The sequence below is a fragment of the Chinchilla lanigera genome, unplaced genomic scaffold, assembly GCF_000276665.1.
Source record: "Chinchilla lanigera isolate Chin_1 unplaced genomic scaffold, ChiLan1.0 scaffold00026, whole genome shotgun sequence".
NCBI classification, from domain to species: domain Eukaryota; kingdom Metazoa; phylum Chordata; class Mammalia; order Rodentia; family Chinchillidae; genus Chinchilla; species Chinchilla lanigera.
This window is the reverse complement of record NW_004955427.1, coordinates 14,021,111-14,044,768: the sequence shown is the minus strand read 5'-3', so window position 1 is coordinate 14,044,768 and position 23,658 is coordinate 14,021,111. Positions and strand designations below refer to the sequence as shown.

Genomic DNA, 23,658 nt, shown 5'->3' with positions numbered 1-23,658 from the left:
GGGGCAGCTCCCGGCGCCTCGGGGTGCGGGCGAGCTGCGGGGATGAGCTAGGGGGAGCCCGAGGGTTGCCGGCCCGCTCTCAGACGCTGGCAACAGGCGCTGGGGCGCTGGTGCCCAGGTACCTCCCCCAAATTCGCCTGCCTTCCCTTAAAGGCCCATCCCTGCTCCCAGGTCTGTCGATTTCTCCAGCTTGTTCATTCTCTTGATTTCTGGCGAGCAGCAGAAATCCTACGAGAAGGCCTCACTAGTACTTTTGCTCCAGGAGTCTGACTATTGAAATGAAATTACCCTACAATGAGTCTTTTTTGGGTTTTATTTTTGTACAAATTTTAAAGAGTGCAGACCCATGTACATGGTCTAGTTTATTTTATCTTAACCAGAAGAAGAAATTACAACTCATTTTGTGTTTTATTGGCATCCAATTTACACATAAGTTCAAATTTTATTAATTGACGTCTCCATACATAATCTTAATTTATAAAACAACTTTGGTAGTCCTGGAGGTATAAGTACATGTTTTAAAGAAACCATAAAAATATTCAGTTTGTCAATGATTTTTGTAAATTTAACAGAGAAAGTTTCAAGTTTATAATTCAGTCGCTCTTGCTTACAGTCACTCATAAATTATTACCCAGAAAACCACTGGTAGACTGGTACCCCCAGGGTTGGTTGGGATTCAACAAGGAAAACCAATTTTCCCTCTAATTAGGTCAATACTTTCATTCTCTACAGGCATCTCAAAAATGACTTTTGTAGCAAAGCCATGTGGCTTTGGTGATCTGGTAAAAGAAAATATTTATAGGTAATAGTCAAATAGTAACAATATATAGACCATATGTAGATTTATAGATTCCAGAGAAAGACCTCAAAAGGACAAAATAGTAAACTCTTCCTGAAGTTTTCCTAACTCCTAAAAGAAAATCGAATTTCAGGTCAGTTCTTAAAGTCCTAATTTTCATGAACCACTTTCATGAGACATAAATGCCTAAGAACTTTTCATGAAAGAGCCCCAATTTGTGTCTCACTTCAGTCAGTGCATTTGTATTGGGACACACATCGGTCAAAGAGCTAAAGTTTGTGTCTGACTTATAATTTACCAGCTAAAAAAAGCCACACATACATAAAGCATGAAGCCACCATACGTGGCTACTAAAAACTAACATGAAATTATTTTCAACCAGATGGGTCGCTCCCACCATGAAAGACTGCTGAGCTGAATACACGCTTAGTTCAAGCAGGCATTTGATCTGTTACTAAATGTCCAGATTTTAACCTGACCTTCTGGTTTTTAAAACTCAGATGATGATTCTCCATTTTGAGACTTGGAATCCTTCATGTTTCCTTTTCCTAAATGGACTCTTCTGCCAAATGATGTATATAAATAAGCAAGATGATCTCGCCTCTGATATTTGAATAAAAAATTAACTTTTTCATCAAGATACAATATGACGAAGGAACTTTTCACATAATAACACGCATATTCAAAACATATGACTATTGAATTTACATAGGAAATAATGAAGACGTTGTAACATTTACAGGATAAAACTTAGAAATGTTGGATATGCCTAAAAACTCTTCAAATTAGTAGTGACAGCACTTTTCTTTTTACACGTGCTGTAGTCTCATAAACACAACTGTGAAAGCAGTTTGCTGGACACATACTGAGTCTGCTAACACACAAATTAAAAGGATCAAACTTCAAATGCCTGTAGAAAAGAATCTGTACCACTCAATTCAGTGTGTCTTGCTTTCTTTTTGTATAACAGAATTCCAATTCCAGAATATGTTTCACAGTCGCAAGAGAAACGCATAGCCTGAAAATATATATAGGAAGTGAAAACCAAGTCTGAAGGCCATCAGAGAATAATTATCAAATAAATGTTATTAGTAAGAATGTTCATATTAAAAATTTCAGTAAGAAAATGAGATATTCCTACAACAATTAAAATCCTTCATCTTCGGGTTGTCTTCCAGATGTAGCTTTAGTCCATAAAATCAAAAGCTTCCAACAACCATGGTGGTCTTATTCTTATTTAGTAGATCAAAGGTTTTCTGAAGCATAACAAGTGAGCTCTTCAGCTGCAAACAAAATTTTCAAAAATCAGATTGTATAAATTTTTCTGATTATTGTATGCCAAAAGTTTACAATACCATTCATAAAATGGTATTTATATGATAAACATTGAAAAAAATAAAACATTGAATACTAAACCCCTGATTCTTTAGGCTGTGTGCTGTGGATATGATTGTTACAGAGCTCTTCGCCCTGGCTAGAGTACTGCATTTCTTCCTACTTCTCTACAGTGGAGCCTTGAGTTACTACTGGCCTGACATACAAACAACCGGGGCTATAACAGAAATTTTGGGTTTAACTTACAACCAAAATCTTCAGTTATGACCCAAATGCCAGCCACTTGTGCCTCCAGCTGGTCTCAGGTACAGATTTAACTCTTAAAAGGGTCCTGGAAAGAACATAACAACTTTCCTGTATGGGGCTAATCGAGAAATCCCAGTCCAATGTCTCTCTAAGGACACTGAGATCTGCCTGTCTACAGGAGAGAGACTTTGAAGGCTGTATAGAGGAGTCCGATCCTTCTATTGACAAATTCAGTTACCACCATCCCTCGGGAATGCATTGAGTTCCTAAGTCAAGGGTCCACAGTACAGTCTGCCTTCTAATAAGCCCATGAATCAGACTGTCCAAAGTGAAAGGTTTGTTTTATTAAATAGTTTCTAAAGTTTCTCTTTCTTTATCACTGAGTAATTCTCCATTATATAGAAATATCACATCCTTTTTTTTATCCATTCCTTAGTTGATGGGCATTTGGGTTGTTTCCAAGATTCCAGGCTTTTACAGGTAAATGGACGCAACTAGGAACCATACTCATAAGTGAAGTAAATCAGACCCACATGTGTAAACATCATACTGTCTCCCTAGTGTAAGAACCTGAAAGAGTAAATAAAATTTGAAAGGTACAATAGATATTGTGCAAGGGAAGAAACTGCTCAAAAGGAAAGAACAACTGAGATGAGGGAAAGAGAAAAGAAAGAAAGAAGGGGAAAAAAAATATATATATATACACAAGATAGCTAAGATAATGGTACTACTAATTTCTATTGGTTTAGCGAAAGGAACAGTTAATGTTTAATTGTTGGTCAGTCTTGCCTACCTATATCTGATAATCTGAGCAACTACTTTGAGGATAACAATAAGTAATACAAGAACCATTGTTAATTTCCTATCATCGGGGCTGGGGACTTAGCTCAGCGGCAAAAGCACCTGCCTGGCAAGTGCAAGGCCGTGAGTTCGGTTCCCGGTACCGGAGAAAAACCCAAAAAAAAAAAAAAAAAAAAAAAAAATTTCCTATCATCTTGTTTTGAAATTCTGTATCATTTTTATTGTTTTTGTGTTGTTTTGTTTTTGTCTTTGCTTTTGTTATTTTGTTTTTTGTTCTTTTTCTTTAAAATAAAAAAAAATAGTTTCTAAAGTGCAGAGGTCTCTTCATTGTCCCCTAAACAACTCAAGTTCCACTGGGGGCCATTCCTTGCTATTACGCTTAGGTTCCTCTTCGCTTATGTAACAGTTATTCATAGCTCCGACATCCCCATATAATTTTCCCTAATCACCTTGCCTCTAAACTCTCAGACTATTACCTTTACTACTTAGCAATGAACTTAATGTTGTACTTTATAGTCTTTAGCAATACATATGAACATCTGATTTCTTTAATAAAACTGTAAGCAACTTGAGATCCAGAAATCTGTCTTCATTCAACAACTATTTACTGATGATCTGCTGCATGCTGGGCAATGTACCGAGCACCAAGTATACGATGACCCAGAATGGCTCTCCGCATTCCTGGAGGGTACACGCTAGTGAAGGGTGAACTAAACTAAGTACATACATAAAGACAGACATTTTATTCCATTTTCTTACTTGAGTAGCATTTTCTGAAATGAGGTCCACGAGAAGAAAATTAAATAGCAGCCTGGAGGAAAACTGAACTCTGTTTTGAGTATGATCAGTTTGGGATGCTGCGGTCATCCAGGTAAAGATGTCCAGAGCTCAGGGAAGGGGTCAGGGAAGAGACACAGATTTGGGAGCTGCCACTGTTTCATGTGTCCCCTTCAAAATTCATGCTGAAATGTAATCCCCAGTGCAACAGTCGTAGGAAGAGGTATTGCCTTTGCGAGAGGAAAGGTCACGAAGGCTTTGCACACATGAACGGACTCTTACAAAATGGCGGAAGGGAGCCAGCTAGGTCTTTTTTACACCCTTTGGTCCCTTCTGCCCTGTAAGGACACCTAGATGGCATCATTTATAACGAATGGGCTCTCATCCAACCCTGAACCTGCCAGTGGCTTGATCTTGGATGCCCAGCATCTAGAACCGACAGATATCTGTTTATAAATGATCAGACTCAGGGATTTTGTTGTAGCAGCACAAATAGACTAAGACAGGAATCATACGTAGATCTAGGTGATCATTTAAAGTTAGGGGAGTGGTGAGATAACTAAAGGGAAAGCATTAGGGAAGGAAAGGGAATCTTAAAGAGATTCCCCATGCGTCTGGGCCAAGAAGAGGTCAAGTAAAGATAATCTTAACCAGCAAAAATGAAGGAAGCCGGTTACAAAATGCCGCATTTATTCCATGAGCTACTCACATGAAGCGCCTTGCATAGGCAAATGTGTACTGATGGAAAGTAGACTGGTGGTTGCCAGCGGAAAAGGAGCAAGTTCTAATGGGCGCAGGGTTTCCTTGGGGCTCATACAAATGTTCAGGAAGTAGCGGTGATGGGCGCACAAGCTTGTGAATATACTGAAAGATCTTTAAAAAGCTGAACGTCACAGATGTGAATGACATCACAATAGAGCTGAGTTTTTAAAAAATTATGTTAAGGCAAGATTACAAGCATTTAAAGAAAGGGAGTAGTCAGCTCTGTCAAATGCTGACACGATAAGATGAATCCTACAAAAGGTATATTATCTTTACACACCAGAGATCCTTGTATCAATATCAATGGAGGCAATTATGGGAGAAGAAAAATCAGGCACAAGTGAGCTAAAGAGAGAAATCCCTAAAAGCACAATAAAGGGATTTTTAAAAGGCGTAAATCCACACAGCAGAAAGAAGAATAAAGCAAAGAGCAAAGTTCCAACACAACTTTGGAAACTAGAAATCACATGGCTAACTTAGCTGGCTTGGGGAAAAAAATCCTAAACTAACAGTAGGGAAGGAAGAGCACCCACAAAAGTAACCTGAAAGAATCTTCATCAGGTGCTGGTGGGCAGGAGGAAGGGATAAAACTTTGGGCATATGATGTCTTCTACTATGTAGGCAGAAGTCTAGAATTCAATTTTCTGAACAGGATAAAACAAGGTCCTGGCTGTCTGGCCTGCATTGATAAGACAGTGATACCATAGCGAAAGTGGTGATCATGTGAAAAACTGTGTACTGAGCTATCCTATCCTATCCCTTCTGCCTGCCCTCCCTATCTCTCTTCTTCTACTCAGCTCCTGCAAATACCAGTGGCCAGCTCTTAATCCTCCAGGAGAACGAGTGTGTTCTCTGTGGGACTGACCGTCCTCTGGCAAAGGGACCTGGAGGTAACGATATTAGGATTTCTCAAGCACCCTTTCCGGCCAGATCTACAGAGGAGTTCACGGTACTCCAGCCCAGTCCGTATGTTAAGAGCCTCCATCATGATCCACACATGCAGACGACTGAGGACCACCAGGTATCTAGAGATCCTCTTGGGACAGAAACCAAGAGAAAGGGCAAGAACTGCGATGGAAAGTGAGTATGTAAGAAGAAAAAAATAACTGTTGGTAATATCCTCTGAGAGCTAAAGATATTATAGCCTAAAAAATTACAGCACCACAAAAAAGAAACAATTCTGAAAAATAATAGCTTTCTGAAATTAAGAACACGTTAACAATAATTGGAAAACTCGACAGAAGAATTTGATGATAAAGCTGAGGATATCTCTCAAAAAGTAGGACAAAAATGCAAAATGATGGAAGCTGGAAAGAAAAAATTACACAACCCACCAGAAGGCTGATGTTTAAATATAGGAATTGTAGGAAGTAAGGGGAGAGAAAACAGAGGGGAGGCAATCATCAACTATCTGACTTAAGAAAATTTCCAGAACCATACAATGTGAATTTCCAAACTAAAGGATCAGGAAGGATAACTTTCTCAATAGTATCACTGGAAGCCAAAAGACAATGAATAAATGCCTTCTGAGTTCTGAAGAAACATTATTTCCAATCTAGAATTCTATCTGCAACCAAACCATTACTCAAGAGAAAGAAGAGTATAAATTTTTTTTCAGATAACTGAACTCAAAGAGTTTATATACCTCCACACTCTCTTGGGAAGCTCCTCAAGAAAGTGCCCAATAAAGAGATAGATATCTCGGTGGTAGGGTGCTTGCCTAGCGATGTGCGAGGCCCTTTTTGTGTCCCCAGAATTGGCAAAAATGAAGGAGAAAGGAAAGCATGGGACACAGGAAACAGGAGACAGGTAACAGGAATCTTCAAATGATAGTGTGTACCAGGCATGGAAGACTACAGCCCCCAGGCAGAAGGCTCCATCAGTGCAGTGCCTGAGTGAATAAAGGTTTCAGGAGGAGATTTATAAACAGAGAATACAGACACAAAATGCTTATAAATAATACAGGGAAACTAATCAACTGTGATAAGACAAAATTTTAAGGATAGCCAATAGCACAGAAAAGATAAATCATGATTTAATTGTAATGTCCAGCTTTGAGTAGCAAACTCGGTCAAAACAAAGTCAATTATGAGTATGGATCTAATCAAAATTATGTTATAACTTCACTGGGAAGACAGTAGGAATCTGAAATGGATGTGTAGGGGGGTGAGAGGTAAGAAAGAAAATCAAATTCTTGTTTTCTAGAATAGAAAATCAAAAGCTAATGTCTAAAACTGAACTACTCAAGAAATGGAGAAAAAGGTGCTGAGATTGCCATTTTTGTGAACAAATATTGTAGAATAAATTAACTCTGTGAGCTACTGACTTTGACAAAAATAAAAAGTGGATGGGTTGTGAAGAATAAAGTAGTGAGAGCCAGCAGGTGACTCTGAAAAAGCCTGTGAAAGGAGGCAGACACAAACAAGCAAGCAGAGAAGGATGTGGACAAAGCAGGTTTGTTTTATAGGAGAACCTGAGCAGGGTCACTTGCTGATGGTAAGAATCCAGTTGATGAGGAAGACGGAGAATGAATGGAGAAGCAGAGAAGCCACAGACGGAGCTAACGTACACTGGCACTGGCTTCCCATAGGCAGAGGACTGCTTCTAATGTGTAACAAGAACAGGATTACGGGAATGCTTATAGAAGAAGGAAAAGTTTCTCCTTTCTCCACAAATCACAGGCATTAGTCGGGAATGAAGAGAAAATGGAGGAGATGAGGAGAAACGTGAGAATATGACACACTATTTGCTCAGGGTGGGAGGAAAAGTCACTAAGGAACTGTAGATATGCACATCTGAAGAGTGCCTAGCTGAAGCTGTCCCCTTCAGTGCCCACGTGATAGCCTAAGAAATGCTCAGTACTGAATCTCTTTTAAAAAGAAGTATATAGCTGGGTGTGGTGGTGCACACCTGTAATCCCAGCACTCAGGAGGCTGAGGCAGGAGGACTGTTGTGAGTTCAAGACCAGCCTGGGCTACAAAGTGAGCTCAAGGTCAGCCTGAACTGCACAGTGAGACTCTGACTCAAAAAGACAAAAAAGAAACAAACAAACAAAAACAAAACACCAAGTATATACAGAGAAGAAAAGATAGAAGGAAATAAAATATTAACAGTGATTGCATCAGAATATAGAACTATGTTCTCTTCTATTAGTCTCAGTGTTTTCCATGATGAAAGCAAGCATACTGGGCATGGTGGTGCACACCTATAGTCCCAGCACTTGGGAGGCTGGGCCAGGAGGATTGCCATGAATCCAAGACCAGCCTGGGCTACAGAGTGAGTTCCCGGCCACCCTGAACTACATCGTGAGACCCTGTCTCAAAAAAATAAGTAAAAATGCAAGTAAACACGTATTACATTCATAATGGAAATATTAACCTTTATTTTCCACAGGGAATCCTAAGTTTTGGTTCATGGAACTAAGCAGCATATATTGCTGATATCACGGTCAAGATCACATCAAAAGAATGAAATAATGTATGTTCATTTCCATGAAGAACTGGCAAAATATGCCACATTTACAGCTGAGTCCTATGCAGCTATTAAGAGAGGAGGTTCTTCATATACTGATATAGAAGTGTTCCAATATGTATGGTTAAAAGATAAAAGCCAAATAATGAAAAGTATGTACAGTTGCAACCATTTTATAGGAAGAGTTAATTTTAAGCATGTAATTGTATATAGGATGGCCAATGAAAAGAATGAAATAGGATATGGAAACACCTTCAAAATCTATTACTAACTGAAAATTGAAGTTATTCAAGTCTTTTATAGAAAAAAAACCACAAGTGTATATGTATGCAATGTGCATAATGCTCAAACTTTCTTCAAACATTGATAAATATGCTCATAACCACTGCAACTGATCACGCCGATACAAAGGCACTAACTCCTGCAGTACCACGGTTTGCCTACCTGTTCGAGCATCACTATAGACTCTCGGAGCACTCCTTTTAGACGATGGGCCTGATCTTTGTCCTTCTGACTAGTTTCTGCTCCTGAGACCATATGGGAGGCTAAACTGAAAGAAAAGCAACACCTTCAAAATCAAGAGACTAGCTTATCATCCTTCACTTCCAAACTTTCAGTGCCCCCATAAATTGTAAACAAAACACAAAATGAAACCCACAAAGAATGTGCTTATGACTATAGGACAGTGGCAGACCAGAAATGCTGAAACCGGAATTAGATTCTGTGTAACTAAGGAACTACTGGAATAATATGGTGAAAATATGCAGGGGTGGGAGACTTACTTTAACGATTTCTCTTCTTGGAGGTGGAGACGATAAAAGGACTGAGCAGCATATTCAATCTTTGAGAGCTTCAGAAACAGTGTCACATTCAACACAACTAGCAACATCAAACTAGGCAGAGAAAATTACATATGGTGAATCCACATCTACCCAGGCCTCACACATTGCTAGTGCAGAAGACACATGCTATGGTCCCATTATTTAAATAAATTCTCCCTGTTTTATTATATAAAATAAGTAAGGCATTAAGTGGATGCTAAAGAAAAAGAAAGTAACTAGTAACAAGTAGCAACAAAAGTCCTTTGGTATCCCCAACTTGCAGGTTGAGGTTGTCTCTGACATCTGTCCTCCCTGCTGGCAAGTCCGACCGGTGTTGACGTGGACCACCAGCTCAGAAACCTACCAGGTAAGCTTTCGGGATATTTTTGGGTACTTTGACTTCAGCAATTACCGCTCATAATGCAGCATTTCAAAAAGGAAACAAAGATCAATATAAAGCTGACCTTAGGTAGATCATGATGCATCTCATTCCCGGCAGAAACAAACCAAACAAATATATATATATATATAAATATGCAAAAGTTTTTCATTCATAATGAGCAAAGAAATCCCAAATATGTATTAATGATATAAAACATAAAATGGTACATGCTAAATGAACTTAATGTATTGGTTTTCACAGCAAACTTTCAAGTGAATGGGTGCATACATTACTATACACATATACAAATATTGAGGGCTAAGGGTATAGCTCAGTGGTAGGGCTCTTGCTTAACAGGCACAAGGCCCAGGTTCAATCCCTAATACAGCAAAAAGAAAAACAATAATAAAATGTTATACACTAAATGAATTTAATGTATCAGTTTTCACAGCAGACATTCAAGTAATTGGATGCATACCTTATTAGACATACATATATGCAAATATATAGGTGACATCATTATCTCTCTACTTATCTTTTTCTGTTAAAATAGTAACTTACCTAAAAAATATATAATGGGGCTGTGGATATAGCTTAGTGGTACAGCACTTTGCCTACCAAAGGCCCTGGATTTGATCCCCAATACTATAAAAAAAGGTGCATGTGTATTATACATATATATATATAATTATATATATAATTATATATATATACATTTATATATAATTATATATATATATAAAATTCCTGATATATATATTTGGTATTTATATAACTATATAAAGAAAAGAGGATTTAAAGAAAAAAACTTAAAGGTAGCAAGAAAATCAGATCTATGAAATTACTATGGCATTGAAATAGTACATAAATCAGTATATTCAATATTGAGTATAAACTTTCTGCAAAGTAATGCAGAATGACATTGATAATATTACACAAGTGCTATAAAAAACAGAACAGAATATGGAACCTCTATAAAACTCAAAGGAATATCAGATATTTTCTATGTTCTAAAGTCTATAATGAGAAAAACTGAGATAAGAGTTTCATTCCAGGCTGGGCATAGTGGCACATGCCTGTAATCCCAGCACTCAGGAGGCTGAGACAGGAGGATTGCCTTAAATTCAAGGCCAGCCTGGGCTACAAAGTGAGTTCAAGTCCACCCTGAACTGTAGAGCAAAACCCTGTCTCAAAAAAAAAAACAAAATAAAAAAAATAAGAGGTCCATTCCAAAAAGTTATTACCCAGAGTGTATCACAGTGGCAACCAATTCAATTGATCTAAGAAACTAACTCATTTGAGATTACTACAGAGCCATGAGGATATTCGTACTCTAAATATGACTGGCCAAGTAGATTCCTATAGTGTGCCCTAAGACGCAGACTGATTGCCCCATTATTTTTCACCATGTGATACTCACAGTGTTTGCATCAGAGTAACCTGAAGTGTGTACTTTAAAATACTGATTCCTGATCCCTAGAGTCAAGGTCTATTGACTCAACACCTTTTCCTCAATCTCTGGGATTTAGGGTCAAGAAATCTGAATTTTGACAAGCTCCCCAAGTGACTGCTATGCATAGTAAAACATAAGAACCACTGAGGGTAAAACAGAATTGGGGGGACTTAACCCATATGTGTATATAAATGTTTGCTTTAAATTTATGAAACTTCCCACTAACACTATGATAGTAGAAATAAGCCAGACTGGTGACAAAATAAAGACATTTGTTGAACTTGTACTTTGTATTCCTTCAAATTTAACAATTCTGAAAATCATACATCAAAAACTATTCTATTTGTAGGCCAACATTCATCAAATAGTGGTAATTTCTACCCAATAATATTCATTTGGGAACCAGTTAAAAGTAAATGAAGACACAAGCAAGATAAGGGTTCACAGAAAATACTTACAAAACACTCATTATCACAATGAGAGCAATGTTAAAGCTTTCCATGTCCTTTTTCTTTCCTGTAATCACAAGAAAAAGCCTGTATGAGAGTGAGGGCTGCAGTTACAACTGGAAAAAACTTAATCCTCATTTGAAAAGAACTGGAAAAGCAATTTTTTAAATTATTCATAAAGACAAAGTATTTTAGGGAAAATGCCCTGCACCTCTTTTTTAATTTCTGGTATCTTGAGTAATATGAAACAAGTCTACAATGAGAAAACCTACAGCGATCAAGTTTTGAGTATTATTTACCCTAAAGTTAAATAAGCAATTCAATACAGCACAACGTGTTTTACAGTTAAGTACCATCTCTGTAAATAATAACTGAGCTTTGTTTATGTGCAGTGTTTCACTTCTTTAAAAAAAATCCCTATCTATTCACTGTTGCCTAACCTTCAATAGTGAATAAATATATTCACACAAAGATAGAAGCCAAGGAAGGATCTGATAATGGAGGAGGATGAGAAGGTATGGCGGCTTTACATCTGTGCGAGGAGAGAATAACAGCAAGGGCAAGATGTCTTCACAGTTTAGAGGGTAGGGATAATAAAAGTCAAATTCCATCCAGTTTCCCAAGGCTGGACCTGAACGTGCCCAAGAGCAGTACACTGCAAGGTAGAAATCCAATGTCTGTGGATACCCGGCAGAAATGCCTAGCAGTCCCGAAGTGGGAGACTGGAGGTCGTGGGGGGGTCTGTGGCCAGCCAAGGAGACACAGTCTGAAGCTGCAGTCAGGAAGGAACTCCAGCCAACTGTTGCCATGAAGGGATTTGGCTAGTTGGCCTGTCAGGTCTGAGTTTTTATATAAAAGTCTCCAATTTTAAAATGCTGTGTGGCTCAAATAAATTACTACTATTGGTCATATGCTGGCCATTTTCCAACAGTTCCTTTATGTTTAAATATGAATTTTCAATAACTGAATATGATAAAGACCATCAAAAAGAAGGGGAAAAATTCAGACCTATCTGACTTATAAATACGCTGAGCTATTTCATCTGTTTACAAGTGACAGCTACCTGGAGTATCTCCTTTGGTCTCTAAGCTTGTATCTCTAGAGGAACGCTGGGACGTCAGCTTCGGAACCGTTTCGGCCGTTCGGTTGAATGCTCGCCTTCTCCTTCGTAAGCCACTAAGTTTTCCAGCATCTTCAATGGACTGATTTAATACAGATTCTTCTATTAACAACTCTGATTCTAAGAGATGGTTTTTTTAAAAAAGAATCTTTAGATATAGGGAAATTTCAACTATAAGTTAGAAATATTGTTGTTTTAAGCCTTGATAACTTTAACTATTTCTAAGGTTCTTATAGCCTAGATTCAAACTTTACTTCTAATAAAAAGCTTTGCAATGATACCTTTACAAGGTACAATGACCCCGTAATGAGATTTCACTGTTCTAGGAAGACTGCATATCAAAAAGTGTTGGAGACATCAGTGCAAATATGTCATGTGCTATGTTAAATACTAATGTAATGGCTTTAGTTATGGAGAGAACAGGCCACCCAATTACACCGGATCATTAAAAAGATTTCGAAGATATGTTATGGTACTTAGCAACCTCAAAGGAAAGAGGAGCATATAATAGTTTGAATTTTCAATTAGGATTCACAAAAAAAGAAAGCACTAGTAAAGAAAATCTGCAAACCATCTGAAAATCCCATTTTTTGTCATTTATTTCATCCTTTTCCTTCATCTGAGTTTTTGTTAGAAACTCATTACCCAGTGGCCAAACTAATTTTTAGAGTTTTATTTTCTCTGCTTCTGATGTGTTTAACAATGAAACAGCCAAAGAAAGAAAGACTAGGAAAATAAGTAATTAACAAACTAAACAATACATTTTTTTTTGAGACAGTATCTCACTCTCTAGTTCAAGGTGGGCTTGAATTCACTATGTAATAGTCCAGGCTGGACTTAAACTGGTGGCGATCCTTCTGCCTCAGCCTCGCAAGTGCTGAGATTATAGGCATGCGCCACCACACTTGGCTTAAACAATAAAATCTTAAGATACCCTCAGCTGACCTCCAGCTTTTCCTCAACTAAAATTAAGGTCAAATATTTATATATTTCTTCTTTATGTACATATAAAGAAGATTCTAAACACTAGAACAGCTATATCACTTCCTCAGCCAACCGCCAATACCCACCTCCACCAAATCCACACATACTCCTAACACCCCTGGCTCAGCGGGCCTGCATAGGAAAGCTGCACCCTTAAGAGGGGTTTGTGCCCAAGGACTCTCTGGGGCCCAGAGAGCACACAGTGTATGTGAGCTGGTCCTGGAGTCCCACACTGCAGTCAGCATCCTTGGCTCCTTCCAGAGAACATAACAGCTCTTAAGTGTGTGGTCATGGACAAGTCACTTAACCATGTTGTCATTTAGTTCCTCTTTAGTGAAATAGAAAAAAAGAGTATACCTACTTGATGGGCTTGTCATGAGGACAAAATGAGTTAATATTCATAAAGCACATAAAATCTTGTATGCCTGGCATATAAGAAGCACCACAGAAGTGTTCTCAAACAAACAGAAATTGAAAGCTTTGAAATCCCACAGGTGGTAGGACAAGTTGGGGAGCGGGAAACACCGCTTCAGTGAGTCATCCCAACATTATTACTATGAATCTGATGAAGAACCCGTCTATGTCATTAATAAGCGCTACCTTTACAAAAACAGATTCATCAAAAGCTATACAAACCAAGCTGTCTGAAATAGTGCTCCAGTGAACTCCAAGAATTCTTCTCAATTAAAGATTTGATCAGGCCCCATGGTTGTTTTTTGTATTTTAAATCTGTGGACACTCTAATAGGATAAGAAAAGAGGACAATGTATTTAAGGACAGACCTTAGGTATACTAATATTGCAATTAAATGTAAGGTTATATTACATGGGAAGCCAAAAGGATGGAAAATCACTAGAACTACAAAAGAAAATTTGTCCGCTGATAATGATTTCTTTAAAAACTATGGTGAGCTGCTAATAACTTCAAATTGTCCTTCTAAGTACATGCCATTCTGTTACTTTACTTTCTGTAGCCCTAATGCACCTTAGCAAGCAAAGCTCCAAGTACATGCTAAATTTCCTAGATGCCTTACATAAACAATCTCTAGAGGTCACGTATTAGCTGAAAGTTTCTACATTAACTGGGATAGGCAGGTTACTCCTTAACGCACCAATGCTTCTCCCTTCCCCTGCAGCAGTTACCGTTCACCACGTGCCCCCCCAGAACTCCTCCAGTTACTGTTCACCACGTGCCCCCTTGCCTGCGAACAGGGCCATGTGACTGGCCCAGTGAACTAGGAGCACATTTCTACAGTTTTCTATTAGCAACCAAAACGCCCTTGTTCTAGACTGTGTAGCACAGAATGATAAAACCTTCACCAGCTGGAGCCCTGGGTGAAGAGCCTCTCCCCTCTTCTGCCTGGACATGTAACTTAGGCAAAAATAAATCTTTGTCGTATAAAGCTAAGAACTCTGATGTTTTTAATGTAACCGAAGCGTATCTAGCCTACTCTAACACACTCATTTGCAGTATCTCACCTTAGCCTGCATTTCTGTTTTGAAGATCGAATGATACAGTATCTGTTCAGGGTATAGAAGTAGTCATGATAAGGGACATCATGGGTCAGAACTTCTGAATCTACTAAATAAAATTGTGCTTCCCGACTTTCTTTATACAGTGTCTGCCAAAATAAGATTTAAAAAAATTTGCATGCACATTTTTCACATGTTACATTTCTTGGCAATGTGGCACATACTAGAATTCCTTCTCAGAAATTACAAGACACCAGAAGCCTATATACACAAGCTAGAATAGCCCGCATGTTGGCCGTGCTACTGTGAGCTGAGAAAAGACCTGCAGAAAGAGAGGAGCTGTCACTCTATCATTTCACTGGGCAATGGGTATTTTCTTTTACGCTTATGGAAGAGAAAGGAACCATATAGTCTCTTATAAGACCTTTCTAACTTCCTGTTAGGGGGACAATTAAAAAATCAATTGATTTATAACAAGGGCCTTCCCCCAAATTTATAAAAGCTTAACAAAACCATCTTCCCCTCCACCTGCATACCTGTCATAGTCACCAGTTTATAAGATAATTTCAACAAATACGTGACAAGGGATAAAAGGGGGAGGAGAAACTGTTACAGATTAATAGAGGCATATAAAACCACCATCCACCCAATCCTAATCCAATAAAAGCATTTATGAGATTATGAAAATAATAAACACACACACACACACACACAAACAAACAAACAAAAAGGAGTAGGGACGAATGAGTAAAACATCACTTTTCCTAAACAGGACCTAAAGTGATTGTGAAATAAAACTTTCTCATTTTTGATACCGGTAATCAAACTGAGGACCTCACGCTTGCCAGGCAGGTGCTGTGCCACTGAGCTACATCCCTGGCCCCCAACCTTTCTCATTTTAACCACACTTTTTCTACCTAAGGGAGGAAGGGGATTCAGTGGTTATCAAAAATTCCAGTCAACCAAAACACCAAACTTTTCTTGTATATTTGACCATCTTTAAACTTTTTTGAGAGGTAAGAAATCCCACTTTAAACACTGATGCACAAAACTTCAAGAGCGGGCCGAGTTCGGATGTTAACAGTAGCTGCAGAACACAGGCACTGACTTCAACACAAACCGGCCAGACACAAACCTCCCCTGTAAGCGAGCACACACGGTTACCACGGAAGTATTCAGTAGCTGGTGTTCAGTTTTGTGAACTCAATGTCTTCCCACAGCAACTCTCTCGCTCTCTGGCCCTAACCCTTTCCATGATTCTATAAATCAGATTTTAGAATATACTTTAAAAAAACTTTTTATTATGAAAAAGTGTAAACATGCACAAGAGTAGAAAGGAAGTGTAAGAAACCCTCATGGACTCACCAATCAACTTGAACGCTAACCACTGCCTGGTCTTATTGTTGCCCTTCTCCACATTCCTGCCCTCCACCACTATCCTCTGTTCGGCTAGAGTGTTAAGAAATTCTAGGCATCAGTATAATTTTATCTGCAAACACGTAGGCACATTTCTTTTTGAAGCCTTCAGTGCATCACTTTTAAAAGTACTGTTTGTTAAAACAAACTATGACGTAACAAGTCCTCAAATCTCATAAATGCTTTTATTGGATTAGGATTGGGTGGATAGTGGTGTTATATGCCTCTATTAATCTGTAACAGTTTCTCCTCCCCCTTTTATCCCTTGTCACGTATTTGTTGAAATTATCTTATAAACTGGTGACTATGACAGGCATGTTCTCTCCCGCCCTATGCATGATGCTTTTAGAATACTGTTAGAATAGACATACCTGCTTTTCGGTAGCAGCAGTACATTTTCCAGTAAGGGGATTATTAAGGACTATAGTGTAGGTCATGGTTCTCAGTTGATCACCTCCAGCTTCTATAGTCCAAGGAGTAGATACTACATCTAATAACAGCAAACACAAAAGAAGTTAGTTCTAGAAATCTGAAGGGTGTGACTTCAAATGGAATCAGAGGTGTAGATTTAGAATTAAATTTTTATTTTTGACCAGTCCTAACCCCTTAAACTATATGCTGGACATTACAGAGAGATTAAATGTGAGATACTCTTCTTAGATATAACACGTACACATCTCCGAAACACTGATTTCTAAATTGTTTTCTGTTAATGAACTTTTTCTTTTGTAGAAGATAAAAGTTACTTCCTCTGTAGACTTCTTTTTGAAGTTCCTAGGACCTAAGGGTGGTGATGGTTAATCAACAGAGTGGATGTACTTAATGCTTCCGAACCGTACACTGTTAACAGAAAATTGTATTCTGTATACATGTAACATAATTTTATGAATTGATAAAACCAGGTAAAGGATGTATGGGTGGGTGTTTTGAGTATTTATGCAACTTTTCTGAAGGTTTTCATTTTTCATAACAAAAATGTGGGGGAAAGAATTAAAACTGAACTTTGAATTATGAATAGTATCACACAACTGTAAATAAAGATTAAAGATTTAAGAAGTTAGATCCAGTAGTAGCCATTTAATGCTGGAATTAGATTAAATCCACAAATAACTGGTTTTTGTTATTTATTTGTTATAACATAATAAGCAATATGTTCTTTATATTTTTAAAAAGAAGACTTTGAAATGCATTCTTAAGAAATGTAACTTTGCCAGGCATGGTGGTGCACACCTATAATCCCAGCACCCCAGAGGCTGAGGCAGGAGTATTGCTGTGAGTTTGAGGCCAGCCTGGGCTATATAAGCAAGTTCAAGGCCAGCTTGAACTACATAGTGAGACCCTGTCCCAAAACAAACAAACAAAAAAAGAAATCCAACTTTGATTATCAGGTAACAGGTTCAAGGTCAGCAGTATGGTTTGCAGTCATGAGCAAATTCTCTTTTAGGGAAAAGCTTCTGACTAATTTTACATATACCTTGCCATGTGCCTATAACTGCTTACATTCGGAATTAGCCCTACGTTTTTGCCTCTCAGCACCATTATAATTATCAGATGCTGAATATAGTCACCCATATGGAAGCCAGATATGATACTAGACAACAAATGCAGTCGTGTTTCAAGAAACAAAACTTCCTTTAGTATCAGCATGGAATAACACACCACTCCTTGTGGGTCCTTTCAGCCACAATATTATTTTTCAGTCCCATAAACTTAGAAAGTTAGGGGAAATAATATATCTGACTCTTCTAAAATACCAGGTAGAAATGAATAAAAACAAAATATAAAATAGATTTAGAAGAGACGGAAAAAGTTAAACATAATCTATTGAGCAAAGAAAGATTCAGATCTCTTAGACAATGCATTTTTTTATTTTGGGTTTTTTGGGACAGTCTTGCCATGCAGTCTAGACCGGCCTTCCATTTGCTATGGAGTCCAGGCTGGGCTTGAACTCCTAATCCTCTTGCCTCAGCCTTCCAAGTGCTGAGATTACAGGTATGCACTGCTACTCCTGACTGCTCTAGCAAGCCAGTCATGGTGGCATACACCTGCACTCCTGACACTCGCGAGGGCGATGAGTTCAAGGCCAGTGTGGGCTACACAGCAAGATCCTGTCTCACTCCCCTCCCCACCCCCAAAAAAGAGAAGGAAAAAAGTGATTTGAAAGCAAGAACTGACGCGTATGCATGTGTGTGTGTGTGTGTGTGTGTGTCTGTCCGTCTGTCTGTCTGAGAACTAAACCCATGGCCTCTGCACTCAGCTACATCCCCAGCCCCTTTTTACTTTTTATTTGGAGACAGGGTCTTGCTGAACCACTAAGTTGCCCGTGCTGGGGTCAAACTTGCAGTGATTATAGGCTCATGCCACACTCCCAGTTTAAAACCATAAAACTCTTAAAATAATCACGAGAATCAGTATCTGTCAATTAGAAATCTCTTTACTAAATCTACTATAAATAGTAAAAAAAATTGATTTTTGTACCAACAATCCATACTCATGACATCATCTATGAGTATATAATTATGTAAAAGTTTCAAATAAGGGAATAACATCTAATGGTCGATACAAGTATATAATTAAATGTAAACTATAGATATAAACCAAGATTATAAACTATATTTAAACTGATTAAAGGAAAACTTTCTCATTGACTATGGCAAGTGGCTTACTTTATATGAATCTCAGCTGCTGCTATAGTCTAATTATACAGCAAGGTAAACCACATGCTCCCAAAATAAACCTTTACAAATTTTTTACTAAAGTATATCATAGATATTGTAATGTCAAGTGTACAGTTCACTAGCAAAGGAAACACACACATACATCATCACTAAAATTAAGGTACAGAACTTCCATCAGCAACTCCAAAGCTCCCTCCCTGTCTTTACCCCCTGGATTCTCAACAACTGTAACTACAATGCTAAATTGTATCAAGCGCAAATACTACGCTAACTTCACATAAAGAAAATAGATAGCATGTACTCCTGTAGCTTGCTTTTTTTCTTTTTTGCTCAGCAGATGTCTGTGGAATTTATTCATATTGTTTTAAGTAGCAGGAGTTTGTTCTTCATTGTGTTAGCATATAGTATCCTTTTATGGAAACTTATACAATTTGTTTATCCTGTTACTGATTGATACTTGGAATGTTGTCAGCTTACAGGCACTATAAAAAATAACATAGTAGGCATTATTCAGAGTGTAAATGTACCCTTTGTTCTTTTTTTCTTTTGCTTTGGTCAAACAGTGTCTCTCTATATAGATTGGGTTGGCCTTGAACTCACAGTATACCCCAGGCTATCCCATAACTCACAGTACTCCTCCTGCCTCAGCCTCCCAAGTGCTGGGATTATAGGTGTGTCTATAATCCACCACTCCTGGGTATATAAACCCATAATCTGATGAGAATGCCTAGAGGTAGACCTGCTGGGCCAGAGAAGTCACACCTGTGATAGACACAGCCACATCCTTCGGCAAGGTGGCCGTTCCATACCCCCCCAGCAGCCAGTTGTTCCACAACAGAACCTTTTTGAATTGGGTTCAACTCATTGAATATATACATTAATTATAAGTAAAGTTGGAGTTTCTTTTTTTTTTTTCTTTTTGAGACAGGGTCTCGCTATGCAGTTCAGGCTGGCCTTGAGCTCACTTTGTAGCCCATGCTGGTCTTGAACTTGCAACGATCCTCCTGCCTCAGCCTCCTGAGTGCTGGGATTACAGGCATGCACCACCACGCAGAGCTAGTTTGAGTTTCCAATGAGTCTGAACTTCATTGTAAGTAGCATCTGCCTAGTTAAACAATTATACAGTTCACATGTGAATGTAACCAAACATTTAAATATTAGTTTGTATATAACCAAAAATCAAAGCATGTCTCTTTTTTCCCTTGACAACAACAATAAATTCAGATAGACCCAACCCTCCCAGGCTAACATAACCCCCCACACTTCTCATTAGGTAAGAACACCCGGACCAACCTATTATATTTCTAGAACTGGTAAATCTCTGCATAAAGCGTGAACTAGTGAAGAGCAGTTCAAACATTTTCTCAGCGCTGATATGAAAAACACGGTTGATATAAAGTCTTCCCTGAAGATCCTTCTCAGGAATATTTTCTAGAAAAACAAACAGACCAAAAGAGAAGAAATTAAGGAAAGGTAGTTTCCAAGTTTGGAGTGTTTTGTTATGTTTTAGCGCAGGATGGTTTTTAATTAGAATGATCAGCACATTTCAGGACCCTCTTAACACTCCAAATTAGAGTTCTATACATATGCACCACACACACAAGTATACACTGCGATGTGCAGTTACATACTGTGATCAATATTTCAAGTGTTGAAAGCAAAAGCTATAGAAATGCTTAACTGAATGATTTCAAATTCTCAGACCATACCACTCCAAAGAATATTTCCTCAGTTAATGAAGGCAGCACTGCAGCAGGTAGGATGGCATACACCACGGCCACTACCAGTCCTCTCTTGCATGCTCATACCTTCAGTAAATGTTAAGTCACCCACGCCTATAATGTCTCCTACACTCACGAACTTGTCAACTTGAGTAGTTGTTCAACTTGGCATTAACTCCCCCCAAAGCAAGGATCACTGTCATCATCTGCTCCCAATAAACATAGGAAAAGAATAGGAAAAGTATTCTTCAAAGCTGCTAGTGCCCAATGGAATACTATGTGTTTCTCTGGGAACTTGATAATCATAATGATGCTGAAAACTATGGGCGGCAAATGAAGCAGTACCTGCTCACTTTCTCTCCTATTCCCCGAAAACATTAGCTACGTAGCCCATAATTATACTGTACTTACTATATGTCAGATACTGTGCTAAGCACCTTACAAGCATTGACTCATCCTCCCTGCACTCCTCTGAGAAAAGCAGTATTCTCATCTTCCTTTCCATTTTACAGATAAGGAGACTGAGCACAGAGAGGACGGCCAAGGTACCATGACTAGCGAGGGGCTTGTCTGAAATGTGAATCCACTCCACCTCCAGACACACAAATATAACCTCCATTTCATACGGCCAGAAAGAACCGGAGAGATTTAAAAAAAAAAAAAAGCTAAGAATAGGAGTCAGGCAGGATAAAGGGAATAGTGAAACACAATCCAACACAAATTTTTTTTTTTGGTTTTTCTCTGGTACCGGGAACCGAACTCACGACCTTGCGCTTGCCAGGCAGGCGCTTTGCTGCTGAGCTAAATCGCCAACCCCCAACACAAAATTTTAATGATTTAAAGACTGGGATTACTATTTCAAGGATCATGCCCCATCAATAATGAAAGAAAACTATAACAAAAGCTCCCCGTATTTCTGAAATCAGGCTCTACAAATTATCTGTTAAACCACCTGTCAATATCAAGCCACAGGAAGCAGTCTGGTTAAATAAAAGGACAGTGGTCTATGAATCAGAAAAACTCTTCTATCTATGGCTTGACCCCCATCTATCCCTATTTCTCCCTCATTAAATGATTTGTCTCTTTATTCTGCCACCAGTACAAAGAATTTAAGGAGAGCAGGTATACGCTGGTTTACCTTCTCCCTGCAACAATGCCATATGAAGGCAAAAACTATTCACTGCAACTTTAAATAATGGCTCCTTTGGTATAGAAATGAATCGCTGAAATTAGGCAGTCTGCTGAGGTCTTGTGAGGTAACTTCCCACTAGGCTTGGGAAACAGCTTTTGCTGACATATAAGTATTATATTCATTATAAAAATAACTCAAATGCACATAAAGAAAGCAAAACAACTATAGCTGACTCTATTGATCCTGCTCATTTTTTCACAGAACCTAGCCTGATTGGTCATTGCATTTTTGGAGGCCGAGTCACTTCGGTATTGTTTCTGTCCTGTACTTCCATGTGAGCAGGGAATGTGTTCATTTTAAATGTCAATGTACATCCAGTACTTGGCACATAAAGTGTTAAATAACTATTTTTAATGAGTAAATTACTAATGAAAATGCTAAAGCTATCTTATAATCCATTTTTATTTATAGGATTTTAAATATGCAACCTTTTAAAAGCAACTTTTTATTTTGGAATAATTTGCGATTCACAGTTGATTGCATTAGGATTTGTTCTTCCTGCCCACCCCAAGCCGTTTTCCTGGACAAGAATACAATCCAAGATACAGTACTACGTTGTATTTCCTGATTACGTCTCCTTTGTCTGTTCTAGTCTTTGACAATTGCTCATTCTTCTTTGGTTTCTTTATGATCTTGACCTGGGTTTTTTTGTTTTTTGGGTTTTTTGTGGGTTTTGTTTTGTTTTTTGGTGTTTTTTTTGTCTTTCTGAGACAGGATCTCGCTATGCAGCTTAGGCTGGCCTTGAGCTCACTTTGCAGCCCACGCTGGTCTCAAACTTGCAACGATCCTCCTGCCTCAGCCTCCTGAGTGCTGGGATTACAGCCCTTGTGCCACCATACCTGGCTTCAAACTTGGTATTTTGTAAATGAGTAAAGGAACATTGTTCATCCCAGCAGCAGGTTACTATAAAGAAGAAATACTATTTGAAACATTTCAACTTCAAAGTGGCCAGTAGAAATAGGATAAAGTGAGACAGATAAATATAGGAGAAACACATGGACATAGATGTAACTCAAAACATAGGCTGCCAGTTCTTTGAGGGTATGTAAAAATGTCCCAGGTATGGATGCAAAAAAGCAGGTGACTGAAGCTTAATGCCGTGACTAAGGACACACAATCTATTTTATCTTCCATTTTCCAAAAACTGATGATCTGTATCTTTTTGACTCAGGGTATTCTTTACAACTGAAAAACCAAGTTCAACTGAGTGTGTTGTTCAAAAATCTCAGGTAACTATGCCAGGGTGACCCGGTTTAACTTCTCGGCTGCTTCTCTGACATGCCAGCCTATTTCATCACTTTTTCTCTGGCTTTCACCAGAGGTCTACTTATCCTCACCTTTATTAATTAGTAATTACTAAGCATTCTCTAATATTCTAATTCCTGTTACTCTCTGCTTGGCTTTGCCTCTCATTTGTTGAATTCTGTCAGCTCCAGCTCCTGGATTCTCATGCTGCTATTCATACGTGTCCTTCCCACAGCCTAATCTTTGCTTCAGACTTAGCTACCATTCCTGGCGTAAGGACTTCGCGGTTACACCAGGATCTGTCACCATGACAGCCCAGAAGTCTCACGCTGTCAGCCAGCTTGCCCATGTCCACTCAATGGCTCTAACTCTTATCTCCAGATGTTTCCTGATAATACACTCCTCAGTCTGGTGGGTTCTGAACTGTAAGAGTAAGGGCAAGATCACTAAAGCAGATGCCAGTCCAGATAATTCTTGTCTAACTTTTCCTGTCTGGGCTTCATTTATTTATTTATTTATTTTTTTTTTTTTTTT

General features: G+C 38.5%; 1 protein-coding gene across 1 annotated transcript in view; it reads right to left on the bottom strand.

Annotated features, from left to right (window-relative positions):
* Positions 1-295: 295 nt before the first annotated feature.
* Gramd1c (GRAM domain containing 1C) overlaps positions 296-23,658 on the bottom strand; it is an 86,728-nt gene continuing 63,365 nt past the window's right edge. Inside the window, exons 10-18 of the mRNA XM_005386407.2 lie at positions 20,260-20,397; positions 16,660-16,778; positions 14,879-15,021; positions 14,037-14,140; positions 12,360-12,536; positions 11,306-11,363; positions 8,974-9,084; positions 8,636-8,741; positions 296-2,082 (exon numbers count right to left, since the gene is read on the bottom strand). Of these exons, the coding sequence (XP_005386464.1) occupies positions 1,999-2,082; positions 8,636-8,741; positions 8,974-9,084; positions 11,306-11,363; positions 12,360-12,536; positions 14,037-14,140; positions 14,879-15,021; positions 16,660-16,778; positions 20,260-20,397 (1,040 nt within the window). The 3' untranslated portion in view covers positions 296-1,998. The remainder of the gene's footprint in view (positions 2,083-8,635; positions 8,742-8,973; positions 9,085-11,305; positions 11,364-12,359; positions 12,537-14,036; positions 14,141-14,878; positions 15,022-16,659; positions 16,779-20,259; positions 20,398-23,658) is intronic.